A 14620-nucleotide genomic window follows, 5' to 3' on the forward strand; every position below is an offset into this window, starting at 1 on the left:
CTAGTGTTTTATCTAGGGCATATCACTCAAACTTCACAACAATTGTGTTGCTATGGACTGAATATCTGTTTCCTCCCAAAATTCATGTGTTGAAACCTAACCCCCAATGTGATGATGCTAGGAGGTGGCGCCTTTGGGAGGTGATTAGGTCATGAGGATAGAGCCCTCATGCATGGGATTAGTGCCATTACAAAACAGACCCTGGAGAGCTCCCTTGCCCCTCCTGCCATGTGAGGGCAGAGTGAAAAGATGGTCATCTATGAACCGGGAAGCAGGAGCTCACCAGATACCAAATTTACTGGCACTTTGATCTTAGACTTTCCAGCCTCCAGGATTATGAGAAATAAATGTTTGTTGCTTCAGCCACCTAGTCTATGGTATTCCTGTTAGAGCAGCTGGAACAGACTAAGACACCTGTAATTTAGGTGCTGTGGATTAACTGAGGCTTCTAGAGATGTAATAATTTGCCCTGTGTAACAAGCTGGGAGATACTTAACCTGTACTTAAATCTGGAAGCTTCTAAATATTGTTTTATTAACCACTACCCTACAATTTAATTCCATTTAATTCCAAATGTCTCTGGACACTGAGCATATTAATGTATCTGATGTCTCCTTAGCTGACAGATAGCTTAGTCACTAAGTTATTAACAGACAGTATTTGAATGTGACAATACCCAATGGCCTAACCTTAATTTTACTCTTTGCTACCTTAAATTTTTACTCCTAAGAAAGGAAGCTATTATACATGCCATTTAAAGGAATTCAGCAATACACCTAGACACTAGCAATCTTCAGATTTCCAATTTCATAAATAGGGGTGTTGCATATTGGTTTATATTAAAAATATAGCCATATGAATTCATCTTGATATGGATATACTAGTCACAAATGTGGACACAAACAAAACTGGTTTGAGTCAGCAACAATAACTAATGGTCTTATAGTTCCTGCTTTATAAACCCAACCTAAAAGAAAGAAAAACAAATATCTTTCCCAAACCAGCTCTCTCTTTCTTGGTGGGAAGGAAGACAGGTGACAGCCAGGGCCAAGGCCAGGAATCTGTCAGAGTGAAGAGTAGCCCAGTGTGGATGAGAGATTTGTCAGATTTGTATGCTGGGGGTTGGGGGGCTGAGCAAATAAGAAAACATATTGAGTATAATGGGAGCCAGGTTTCTCAGTTGACAAAGGAAGGTGCAAGTATGGAAAGGAGAAAGCAAGAATAAACTCTGTGTGTTGATTTGGAATTGGAGGCACTGTGAATTTACGGTTATATACCCATCTCTCTCTCTCTCTCTAATAGATAGCTCGTTGATATTGAGATAAATACGTGTGTAGGGACTTCCCTGGTGGCGCAGTGGTTAAGAATCCGCCTGCCAATGCAGGCGAGACGGGATCGAGCCCTGATCCGGGAAGATCCCACATGCCACGGAGCAACTAAGCCCGTGCGCCACAACTACTGAGCCTGCGCTCTAGAGTCCGCGAGCCACAGCTACTGAGCTCGCGTGCTGCAACTACTGAAGCCCGTGTGCCTACAGCCCGTGCTCCACAACAAGAGAAGCCACCGCAATGAGAAGCCCGCGCACCGCAATGAAGAGTAGTCCCCACTCTATGCAACTAGAGAAAGCCCGCGCGCAGCAATGATGACCCAACGCAGCCAAAAATAAATTAATAAATTAATTTTTAAAAAAGGAAATAGGTTTACAAAAATATGTGTGTGTCTGTATGAGTGTGTGTGTGTGTGTGTGTGTGTGTGTGTACCTCCGTATATTTTACTATTTAGGAAAGCTAGGAGCAGTGAGATCTGGTTCCTAAATATTACTCTTCACAAAAGAAATCAGGGCACCTTAGATAAAAGCTGAAGCCAAGGCAGTGAGAGAACAAGGTGAGCCTAGATTACCTTGAGCCAAAAAGAAACAAAGTTCTCAAAGAATAATGGGGCAGAAGCCAGCTTGAAGGGCATCCCAGCAGCCAAATCTGGGAAATTCTAAACATCAAAATAACTAGTCATATTGATGGATTATAATCCACTGAAGACAACAGGAATCCATTAGTCCACAAAATTCAAAGAGGGGGAGAGGGAAAGAGCACAGGAGAAGGAAAAGGAGGAGGGGGGAGGGGGGAAGGAGAAGGAGGGAGCAGGGAGGAGGAGAGAAATAAGAAAGGGACATCATTTTCTTAAAGTTGAATGGCAAGGCATAAATGCAGAAGGAATAATGGAATTAGAAATCACATGACATCCATTGGAGTAAACTATTAATTTAGGCAAGAAACCTCAATGGATGCTAAAACCTATGGGTGAAAGCAGACCAACTGTGGCAAACATCATCCCAATCAAGCAATCAAATTCAACACCACCAGAAAGGGGAATATCAATAACGGTGATACCTGGGAGGAAGGCAATGGAAAAGCACAGTATCATTTCTGTGACATTATATAGATATACATATATATACATTTATATACATATATCTGCAATCACGAGAAAATATCAGACAAACCCACATTAAGAAACAGTCTATAAAATGCTTGCCTTCAACATATCAATGTCACGGAAGTCAAGGAAAGATTAAAGCACTGTTCCAAGATCGAGGGATGTTAGGAAGACACGACGACTGGGTACAACGCTCAACCTGAATTGCTAAAAGTGCTATCTCTGGGACAATTTGTGAAACTTGAAAAAGGTCTCTGGGTGCTCTGAGTTAAATGTATATGGGAGTTCTTTGTACGGTTCTTGCAAATTTTCTGTAACGTTAACAGCTTTTCCAAGAGAAGATAAAATACAGAAAAAAAGAAACAGTTGTGGTTTGGTCGGGCAATCTGGCGCTGAACCTCGTAAGTTAAATACAGAAAGGGCAGTTTATCAAGCTTCTCTGTGGGGAGAATGCCAACTCATAGCAGTCTTCTACACAACAGACCCTCTTCCAGCATTGGCTCTGCATTCCAGCTTAAAAATACTGCTGTGTGAGGGAGCTTAAACTGCTACCCAATGCACAGATATATATCCAACCCAGCAAAAGACAAGTTTGCAAGACAAGCATTCAGTAAGCTTTAGTTTGTGCTGATAACCAATTATGCCCAGTTCACATAAAACCACAATTGCAGTATAATCTGTAATAATAGCTGCAGGGCTTACAAAAGCTTTATCTGCAAGACGGTTCTATGCTCCACGTTTCAAAATTCATAGACTCACAGATCCTCCTACTGAATCTACTGGTTCAACAAATAAGCCAAACTTGAAACCATGTGAGTAAGCATTTTCAAAACGAATGTTTTGTATTCTTTGCCTTTCAGAATATAATATATTCAAGGGCCAATTTTCCATGTCACTTTCTAGGTAAATCTGAAATCTCACAAAAACTGTCACAACAATCTTTCCTGAGAACCCCTGATGCTGTTATATAAGACACATCATATTATACCAATTATATATATACATATACATATGAGTAACAAAAGGAAACCTCTAAATTCAGACTTTCTTGACCTAATTTTACAAATCAAGTGTGTACAGAGGGTTTCTGCTTATATTTAATTAATGGGTTTAAGAAGCACAATGATTTTCTTCTCTGTTTAATAATGCTTTGCCTTATCTAAAGGTTGGGTTCCTTTTTTTCTTCTGTGAACTGTCCTCACCCTGATTCTCTCCCTTTGCCTTTAGATGTTTGTGTTATGTCCAATGCACTGATTTCTTGACATTTACTACAAATGGTCAGAAAATAACAAAGAGCATGTAGACCTCAAACTAGCAAGTTATGAATCTGATCAGTAGCTATTTTGAAATTTATTGGGGGCTGTTCAAAATACTGAGGTTTAGAGAAAATGGGCACGTCTTTCTTTCCTCCTTGACTAAGGAATCTCTTCACAACTTTACTTCACATATCTCTGCAAGCACAAGAAGCCACTTTCTGATTCCAACAACTAGCGGTCATTTTCCATGTTTTGAAGTCTCGGTATACCAAATCTGGTTCACTGCTTGGGGGGTTTACACTTCCTGCTTCATTCTGTAGTCATGTTTCAGTCAGTGTCTTGCCTACTACATTGTGGACCATGGAAGGGAAATAACATATGGGATGTGTGATGTTTCACTCTATCCCTGATGCCTTACACAGTAAATGTATTTAGTAGGTAGTCGAAAGAGTAAAAGAATAAGTGAATGAAGGTCCCAAAGAGAAGATATGGTTTCATTCTATAAACATTTTAAAGCCGTTTATATTTCAACTAAACCCTACCATTTATAGGAATAAAAGACTTCTGAATTTTTCTTATTCCACTGTACATTTTTGGTAGTGTTTCTATTCTTCTATAGCAGATGAGTCTAACCCATGATGATGGTGTTTCATTCAACAATTTTTATTTGGTTCCTATTGTAGGTAGGCTCTGTCCTGGGCAATTATGCTACTAAATAAAAAAAGACAAGATGCTTGTTTTTCAATGAGTTTATGTTATAGTCAGAGGTGGCTGAAATCACACTTGTTAATAAGTAAACAAAAACCCAGTGGATGGTGATAAACTCTATGAATAAAATACAAGGGGACAATGGCGTATAATTCTGGCAAAAGGCATTGTGAGTGTTCCTTCAGACTAGATGGTTGGAAACGGCTTGTGTGAAGAAGTAGCATGTAAGCAGAGTTCTGATGAGAAGAAGGAGGCTGCTTTTTTTTTTTTTTTTTTTTTTTTTTTTGTGGTACGTGGGCCTCTCACTGTTGTGGCCTCTCCCGCTGCGGAGCACAGGCTCCGGACGTGCAGGCTCAGCGGCCATGGCTCACGGGCCCAGCTGCTCCGTGGCATGTGGGATCTTCCCGGACCAGGGGACGAACCCGTGTCCCCTGCATCGGCAGACAGACTCTCAACCACTGCGCCACCTGGGAAGTCCCAGGAGGCTGCTTTGATCCAGAAGAGAGTCCTTATATGTAGAGAGAATATCTATGACAAAGTCCCCAGAGCAGGACCGGTTAGTCTGTTAAGAAACAGAATGAAGGCAGGGAGGCAGTGAGCATAGTTTAAGGGCTAGAGAGAGGGCCGGATTATGTAGGAACTTGTAGGGCTTGGTAAGATGCTTAGGTTTTACTTTTCATGTGTAATGTAAAGCCAGTAGATGGTCTCATGAATTTAAATGACATACAATTTATACTTTTAAAAGATTAGAGCCCCTGCTGTGTGAAGGATGCTACCAGAAAGGACCAAAAGTGAATGCTGGAAGACTCGTTGGAAACTAGGTGAAAATTGGTGGTGCCCTGATCACGGGAAGGCAGGGTGGAAATGGAAAGAAATGCCCAACTGAGGGTATGTTTTGCAGCCAGAGCCAAGAGGACTAGCTGAAAATAAGATCCGTTGGGAGGGAGTGAGCGAAGAGAAGAACAAAGTATGAATTCACTCCAAATTTTCTTCCTAGTCTCCCACTCAAGTAATCATGAATTCTAACCTCTAGTCTTTAGCAGTTTTAGTTACTAGCATTTTGCATAGCACTTCGTAACTTGTCTGTTATTTTTTCCAACATGCTTGGATTGTAAAATTGTAGAATGTCAAATTTGGATGATGCCATAACATTCCTCCTTCCACCTGACAAATTCTAACTCATCCTTACGTCTCGTCTCTTCTCTTACCTCTTCTGTAATGCATACACTGACTCCACCCTCATGTAAGATTCAGGAAAACTCTTCTACCTTCTTTGTTGCATACACTTCCATGACAACAGCGATGTTTTAAGTTCTTGATTAAATTCTTTTCATTATCACCAATAAAACTGAGTTCCCAGAGAGCAGATAATTTTTTTTTTTTTACTCTTTGTAATTCTTATTACATAGTATTTGCAGAATGAGTGATGAGTACATAAAAGAAAAAAGATATTTGGTGAATTCCCTTAACTTAAACTATGGCAACTGGTCACTGTATCGCTTCTTAACAATCTCCGGTAGCCACCTGCAGCACTTAAAAAAGGCAGGCTAATCCATTCACACAGGTCTACTTATTGGGAACTTCTTATAGTGAGTTAAAATCTTCTTAAAGTTTTCACCTTTGATTTTAGTTATATCCACTCATTAAATGGATAAAGATATGCCCAATTCAAAACTACTTTTATCACATAGTAGTGATAAATGAGTTATAAAAACTTAATATAGAATATCCTTGCACTGTGCAGGAAGTAGGACTAAAATGAAATTCATTAACTTCCAGAACTCAACATTATATTTATAGGACTTTGAACATTCAATTTGCAAGAAGGAGTATTATGAAGCATATAATAAGGTCCCAGAAGGAATAATTAATAACCAGCATGACCTAGAAGTGGGCTGAGAACCAGGGAAAAATATCACCGTCACACATGGATCTTCCCATTATATAGAGGTTATTTAATTTTCTTTAAATATCAAACATGTATGTTTATACATATACATACATATATATGTATTTTAAAGTTATTCTACTTAAAAGCAATTATTTCCCAATATAAATGAATTCTGATTGTGATATCTGCAAATCTGCTATTGACATTTTCCCAGCCAGAATTTTCCTAGTAACAATACCTCTTATTTCTACACATACAGCAAGAACTGCTAAGCAAAGGAGGGCACACTACAGACTCAGGCATATATGGATTCAAAGGCAAACTCCTGCCAGGCCTGTGACTATAAAAGATTATCATTATTCTGCCTTGAAATTGCTGCTTCTTCATCTCTGTAAAATGGGGTAACATTCCCTTGTCATGGGTTGATGACACAGTTTAAATGAAAAAATGAACATAAATTTTGTAATACAGACTTGTACTAAGCACTCAACAAAAACCATTATAAAATAGTAAATTATTACTATTATTGTATCAAATGATTAGCACCTCCAGAAAAGTCTGCCAGGGATTTTGCAAGAGAAATTCTTAAATGGTGTTGGAGTAGTCAGAGTGGAAAGGACATCAGGGGTCACATAAGCCAAAGGACAAGACTCTACGATATCTCTTTCACTGACAGTTAAGAAACTTGAATATTGACTACTCAACCTTAAGAGCATTTATATTATCATTTATAAAATTATTTTGAATTTATAAAAGACTCCAAGCAGCCTCTTCCTCATATGTAGACTATGATGTGACATTTCTTATTAGATGGTTTTATTTATTTTCAACTACTTTATATTATTGATAATAAAACAAATAATTACTGACATTTATAGGCAATTTATTCTGAATCTGGCTCTGTGCTGAAGACTTTACACAAGATTGCCTTATTTAATCTTTAAAACCACCAAATTAGGTAGATATTCTTCTACCACACTTTACAGAATTAGAAACTGAAGTCTGGGGAAGGTCATTTACTGTGTGGCAGGTACTGTTCTGAGCCCTGTATAAATATCAACTCATTTAATCTTCAAAACAGCCTTATGAGGAAGCTTCTATTATTATCATCTCCACTTTACAGATTATAAAAATTGAGTCTCAAGTCTTTAAATGCATTACACAAAGTCACATGACTAATAAATGGTGTCATCACGATTCCAACCCAGGCAACCTGGCTCTTGGGGCCATTGTCTCAATAATACAAGGTGCAGTTTCTGAACCACGGTAGAGCAAGCGGACTCTACAGCCTGTAATCCTAGCTACCTGGCTATATATATTACCTCACTTTTATAATCTCCATTTTAAACAGGGCAAAAAGAAACTCAAAGAGGCTGGAGAATTTGGCAGTCACATGGTTGATTCACACTTTAACCTCTAAACTGTGCTGCTTCCTCTTTCAGATAGCAAAGGTTACTGCCAAATGAAAATCACTAAATCTGTACTCACTGGATATGTTATTGCAAACAACCAAAGAAGTTTGCTGTTACTTATAGAAAGAAGCTTGCTAAACTGGTGGATATATTCTTTTTGCTTAGATTTATACTTTCCTGTGAAATTCATCCATGGTGATTTGAAATGACAGATCTTCTTACAGAATACATTTGAGAGTGACAAGTGTGCTGAGTATGACATATTTTAAAGTTTATAATTTTTTCTCATATTTTTGAAACGTGGATTATGATTTTGACATCTGAAATTCTCCTTTGTCAGATAGGGTCTCTGGAGCTAGAAGGATCTGCAGACTCCCATTGTAATACAGGTGGGACAGGCACGACCTAGAGCAGTCTCCCTCAGCCATTGGTCGGCCTCGCACCGGGCCCCTCCCCCAAGCGAGCGACCGTTAGTGAGCAACTGTTAGTGGTCCCACTCAGCCCTTGGCTGGCACCGCAGTGGGCCGCTCCCCCAAGCGAGCGACCGTTAGTGAGCAACTGTCAATGAGCAACTGTTAGTGGTCACACTCAGCCATTGGCTGGCACTGCAGTGGGCCCCTCCCCCTCCCCCTTCTCTGTAGAAAAAGAGCCCAGAGAATGCCGACTGAGGGAAAATGTTTTTTTGCGACTAGGGTGCCATCTTCTCGGTCTGCTGGCTTTCTGATTAAAGTCGTTATTCCTTGCCCCAACAACTCATCTCCCGATTTATTGGCCTTTCATCTGGCAAGCAGAGCAAGCTTGGGCTCGGTAACACCATGTGATGCAGATACAAAGGTTTTAAATGAATTTTTGCTATTGAAGTCAGAATAGCAGCCTTAAATGAGGTAGCTATTTGAGGTAGACCTGAAATTCAATAATTACACATTTGTGTGGATGAGTATATAAAGCCCCAGAAAAAAATCAAAGCACTTAGGTTTTTCACTGAGAGAAAACAAATCATTATAATTATTTTCTTTACTTAAAAACTCACATATTTAATAAATTTAATAAAATTTGAAACTATATAATCTTGACCTTTTCCTATTTGCAGCAGATCCTACCTCCTGTTTTTCCTGTTGATGAGCTGTACACCTGCCAAAGTCGCAGGCATTATTCCTCCCTAGCCACCTCTTCACTGAAAGGACAGTGGATAAAAATGGAGACACAGCAGCACTGACATAGTCCTAATCGAGTAAAACTTACCACAAGACAACAGGCAAAATGTGTTGACACTACAACTGTTTAGTAGGATATATATTTTAAAATATAGCCTGTGCTATGTATTTTAATAAATGAAAAATAATATAAATATATAACAAAAAAGTTAATAAAATTAAATATAATAATTATATAGATTATTATTTTTGCCTGGAAACAACAGGCCTAGCTGTGGAAATTAATGTAAATTTTATGTTGGGAAAGCAACGCCTTATAGACAACAGTTAACAAACACGTACAGTGTACCACAATATACAATAAGCATCTTACATGCATTATGCCTGTCATTCTTCCCAACTCTACAAGGTAGATACTGTTATTTCTATTTGACAGCTGAAAATGAGACTAAGAGATGTTAAATTCTTTGTCCAAAGGCATATAGCTGGTAAGTGGCAGAGCTGGGCATTAAGTCTATATCTGCCTGGTCCCAGAGCGTGCCCCCTTAACCATTATGGTTTACGTTTTCTCATGGGTGAAAACAAAAATATCTCTAAACCCTATAAAAATGAGAATTATTTTAAAAGACTAATAATAGAAATAATAGTAGTAAAAGTAATAGACACGGGGGAAAGTCATGACATCTGGGTTCTATTTTGCCTTTGACGGCAAGTAGGTTAACTTTCAAAGGCCTCGGTTCTTGAGTGGGGGGGAAAAAAAAGGAGGTGAGGACTAATAGATTGGAGGATATGGGAGGCTTTCTTTTAAAAATTTTAATTCTAGGCCTCTCTCTCCAGAATGAAACACTGTTCCAAAATGACTATGTGAAATAGGACTCCGCAACCTTCCTTATTATGTATACTCTGAGTATGCAGACCTGTCAGTGTTTACAGCTGTGGACCAACGGCGCTCGCCTTACCTATAAATGAATGGAGCCACGGTGGCAGTATTTGGGTGGCTGTGTTGCTGCTGCTGAGGGAGCTGGACAGCACCATTTCCCACGCTCTGCCCACTGCCTTGCACCGCTGACCCCGCACAGGAACCCGCCAGAGAGGCGTGGCTAGCTTCCCTTCCTTCCAGAGGAGGAGGGCAGTTGGATGTGCTTGCTTTCTCAGTCGTTACGGGCTTAGGGAAGGACTGGGAAGGGCTTCCCTTGGTAGTCCTGAATTTTTCAGACTCTTTGCTTGTTGAGCTTCCCGGTGAAACAGTTTGCTTTGCTGTTGGCACCTTTGAGCCCGGTTTTGGAATCCCACTGGAAGAGGGGATTAAGCTTTCCTTCTTGGCTGCTGTCGTCTTGCTGCCCTTTGGGATGAAGCTTGCAATTTTAGAGGTCTTTTTTGGAGCCGTCTCCGCCACCTGATCTTTCTCGTCCTTGACTGGTTTTTCAGTGCAAACTTTATTTCTGTCCCTGTTCTTTTCCTCTTTTTCCTTTGGCTGTAGCAAAGACTTTTTATTGCTGAGATTTTTGCTTCCAGCTTTTGGAGGGGCTAATTTCGGTGACACTTTGGGGCTGCTATTTGTTGAGCCGCCGCTATTCAGACCGCTGTTAAAGCCTTCCATTTCACCAGATTCAGAAAAGGCATCGTCCTCCTTCCCACCATCACTGGGTCCTGAACTGGGAGGCTGCAGGGGGCGTAAAGCAGTCCGGGCATTGACCAGCTTGAACTTCTCAAGCATGGATTTCTGTCCCGAGGGAGCTGCTCTGCCCCCGTCCGAGGCAGGGGGCTTCAGTCTGTCTGCAGATGGTGTGGGAGAGGTGCCTGGGCTCGACTGCTTCACGGTCAGCATGGTGGAGGTGGCGCTGTGCTTGGCATTCATGGACTTGCTGCGCCATGGCTTGCTGGCGCTCGGGGACGGGATGGCCGAGGCCGGGGGCTGCCCAGCGGCGCCGGGGGGCTGCGTGCTGCCACTCACACCTGAAGATGGTTGAGGTCCTTTGGAGGAATCTGGACGTGGTTAAGAAGAAACATTTTAAAAAGGCTGGTTAGTTTTTGATCACTTATGTCACACCACTGAGTATTTCTAACTGCAGGCACAAGGAAGTTTCTTTCCTCTGAACTGGAAACGGACATGCTATGTGGCATCAATCACTTCTGTAATGTGGTGGTTTTCGTACCAGATATCAAACATTCAGTGTCTGAAGGACAGTGATGTTGGGGAAAAAAAAAAAAACACAACACTTTTTTCCCCTTCTAAAATTATTCATAGCCAAATGAATTTTGCTGGTCACAGAGGTCTATAGATGAATAAAACACTATCCCTCCCCTAAGGAATTCTCTGTATTCTTCCAGCTACTACTGTAGCTCATAGCAGTGAATGGATATTCCACCTTGCCTTATAAAAATAATGAATACTGAGAGATTGCTTTAACCTACAGGGAGCCTAGCTTATTCTTATCTGATTAAATATGCTTTTGAATCATAATATAGCTTTTTGTTAATATTGTTTTTATTTGTACAAAATAAATATTGAAAGGGATGTTTACATGGGTCAGATAATCTACTAAGAAATATATAAAATATGTAATACAAATATGTAATACTAAAAAATGTGTAATACATAATGTGTAATACATAATATGTATAATCCTTATAACAACCCTACAAGGTATGTATTGATATTTTACAAATAATTCTTACAAATAATAATTTTATAAATAATTTTTAAAAATTCTACATAACTTGTCCGAAGTCATCCAGCCTGGACCTGAATGGATTTCAAAGCCTGTGCTCTTAACTACCACACCTGCAGGTTCCTGTAGGGATCTGAACAAACTTTAAATTCTAATTAAAAAATCAAGCTACTTTTTGGGGGCTATAAGGAAATAAGGCCAATTGTCATATAAGTACTTATAATGCACTAGTGTTTACTTACTGTCCACTGAGAAATCTCATTATGATATGAATTTCTATACGACTGTTATAGCACTGATTAATGCTTGATTACAATTCTTATTTTTAAGCATGAAAGACTAAACCAAAAAGAGATTTTATAACAATGTATAGAATAAAAAAAAAATTGAGCTTGGAGTTAAGAGATCTCAGTATAAATGTTGACACTGGAGAACTATGTAATTCTGGTCATGTCATTTACCTTAAATTTCATCTACCATAAATACCTCCCTCTTCCCTCCTCTTTTTCTTTTTTTTCTGAGAAATGGAGAAAACAATGGATAAATGATTAAATTAGATATTTATGTAAAAGAGGCAACGTTGATACTGTTAACATACTAGATATTGTCAAATAAATGCTAAGCTGTTTTTGATGAAATGTCCAAAGGAAATATTAATAAATCCTTTCATAATATTCAGGAATTGGAGACCATTAAATGCCATTAAGTATTCATAGATCTAAAACTACAATGCTTTCACTTTTAAATGTTTTTTCCAACAGTATCAAAATGCATGATAAACAGTAGGTAATTAAGCCAATTGGTATAGAATACTTGTCTTACCCATTTTTCAGAAGAAGGAGTTTACATTAAAAAGTTAATAAAGAAAGTTAGAGATAGGAAAAGAGGTTAAATTCTTCATTAAATATTTGTGTGAGTTAGGTTTTTTTAAAAGAAAATAAGTGTGCCTAAAACAATGTAATAGATTTGTGAAGTTTATATTAACAATGCCAATAGTATAGACAAACGTAGATAACTTCACTGTGATTGCCTGTTTCCTCTACTGCACCGTTGATACAGTCCATGAAAGCAAAGACCACACCTGTAATGCATAGTTCTACATTACACACAAAGCACCTTCTGTGTGACAGGCACTAAACTAAGTTTTTGAAATACATTAACTCAGTCCTTCCAACAACTGCATAAAATTTTCATTATTACCCTCAAATTGCACATGAAGAAACTGAAGCACAAAGAGGTAAAAGAACTTGGCCAAAGTTACACAATTTGTAAGTGACAAGTCTGAGAACTGAACTTAGCTTGGGATTCTAAGTTAATTCTGTCAACCACTATGTTATACTATTTTTCAAATGTACAAGAAGTTCAATGGCTTATCAGTTATAACATTATTCCTTGACTCTAGAAACACAAAAAATAGTGAATGTCAAATTCATGCCTTTAATAGAATTGTCAAGTAAACTTTATTTCTCGATTACCTAGATTCAACTGGAAACTAAGAACATCTCCAAACAAGATGCATTTTCTCAAGTTCAGTGAATTGTGTACGTGCCCGTGCATTTCACACAGTGACCTTACTGTTTTGCAGATTTCTGTCCAACATATGTGCCTCTATTTTTCTACTATTTCCAGAAATATTAATCAATGCTACTCAGTTCCTACAATCTCCAGGACTTGAATCTAGGCATAACATCTGTTAATATTTACTGAGTGGCTATTCTGTGCAAGACTCCCCAAGACACCTTACAATCTAGTCAGAGGAAAGAAATCAGACTCACAGAAGATGAATGGCATATATTAAACGTTAAAGGAGTAGGAGGTGGGAAAGAAAATGGTAGAGATCAGAAGTGCACAAAGGGCTGTACAACATTAAATAAGATCAAGACAGATGAGCTAAGGGAGATATGCAGGCATTCAAGGCAGGAGTAATATAGAATTTTTATACGAAACTATGTGAAAATTTATTCTATTTATTTACATTTTAAAAATATGTACATACGGGGCTTCCCTGGTGGCACAGTGGTTGAGAATCTGCCTGCTAATGCAGGGGACACGGGTTCAAGCCCTGGTCTGGGAAGATCCCACATGCCGCGTAGCAACTAGGCTCATGAGCCACAACTACTGAGCCTGCGCGTCTGGAGCCTGTGCTCCGCAACAAGAGAGGCCGCGATAGTGAGAGGCCTGCGCACCGCGATGAAGAGTGGCCCCCGCTTGTCACAACTAGAGAAAGCCCTCACACAGAAACGAAGACCCAACACAGCAAAAATAAATTATAAAAAAAAAAAAATGTACATACGTATATTGGGACACAGAGTTAGAAATAAAGTACCCCGAAAATGAAATCATAGTCTGTTGTAGTATTGTTAAGAGGAACATAATGGCCTCATATTGAATTTATCTTCACTTTCTTCCACTGATCTCAAAAGTTATTTGCAATATTTCTTATTCTATAATGAAAATACTATTAATAATTATTACAAATATAATAATGCCTACTGGCATTTTATTGAAGGTTCTTTAACTATATTATCTCACATAGTGTTCACAACAGCCTGATGAGATGGGAAGGGCTCCTATTTTTTTGTGTGTGTGACAATTTCGTAATCACTTTGCCTATCTTTTTTTGGAAGGGCTCCTATTTCTAATTCACACTTGTGGAAACCCAAGCTTTGAGGGTCTAAACAACTCATTCAGTGGTGCACAGCTAGTGAGGAATGTGTGGTGTGGCTAGGATTTGATCCCACATGTGTGATTCTAGAGCCCAAGCTCTATAATTATCGTAGAATGTCTGACATTTTAAGTGTTAACATAACGGTCTCAGACTTTAATGTGTGCTTAAGTCACTGGGGATCCTACTGAATGTACATCACATTGTGTTTCAGCAGATCTGCAGGAGGCCCCAAGATTCTGCATTTCTAACAACCTTCCACATGAATACCAACGCTGCTGGTCACAGACCATGTTTGGCTTTAAAGAGTTATTTCTTATGAGAGTGTTCAAATTGGCTAAATTCATTAAATGTTCCATAGCTGTGCAGCATTAATATTCTTCGTTCTGTGGAATTCTGGAACCTTCGTCAGTTCTGCATTCCCCCCGG

General features: G+C 39.1%; 1 protein-coding gene across 3 annotated transcripts in view; it reads right to left on the reverse strand.

Annotated features, from left to right (window-relative positions):
• NAV3 (neuron navigator 3) overlaps positions 1–14620 on the reverse strand; it is a 356590-nt gene that overhangs the window by 167941 nt on the left and 174029 nt on the right. For all 3 annotated transcript variants that reach the window (XM_024736709.1, XM_024736708.1, XM_024736707.1), the window contains exon 8: positions 9814–10840. In XM_024736709.1, the coding sequence (XP_024592477.1) occupies positions 9814–10840 (1027 nt within the window). The remainder of the gene's footprint in view (positions 1–9813; positions 10841–14620) is intronic.

Source organism: Neophocaena asiaeorientalis, unplaced genomic scaffold, assembly GCF_003031525.2.
Source record: "Neophocaena asiaeorientalis asiaeorientalis breed wild unplaced genomic scaffold, Neophocaena_asiaeorientalis_V1.1 scaffold134, whole genome shotgun sequence".
Taxonomy (NCBI): Eukaryota; Metazoa; Chordata; class Mammalia; order Artiodactyla; family Phocoenidae; genus Neophocaena; species Neophocaena asiaeorientalis.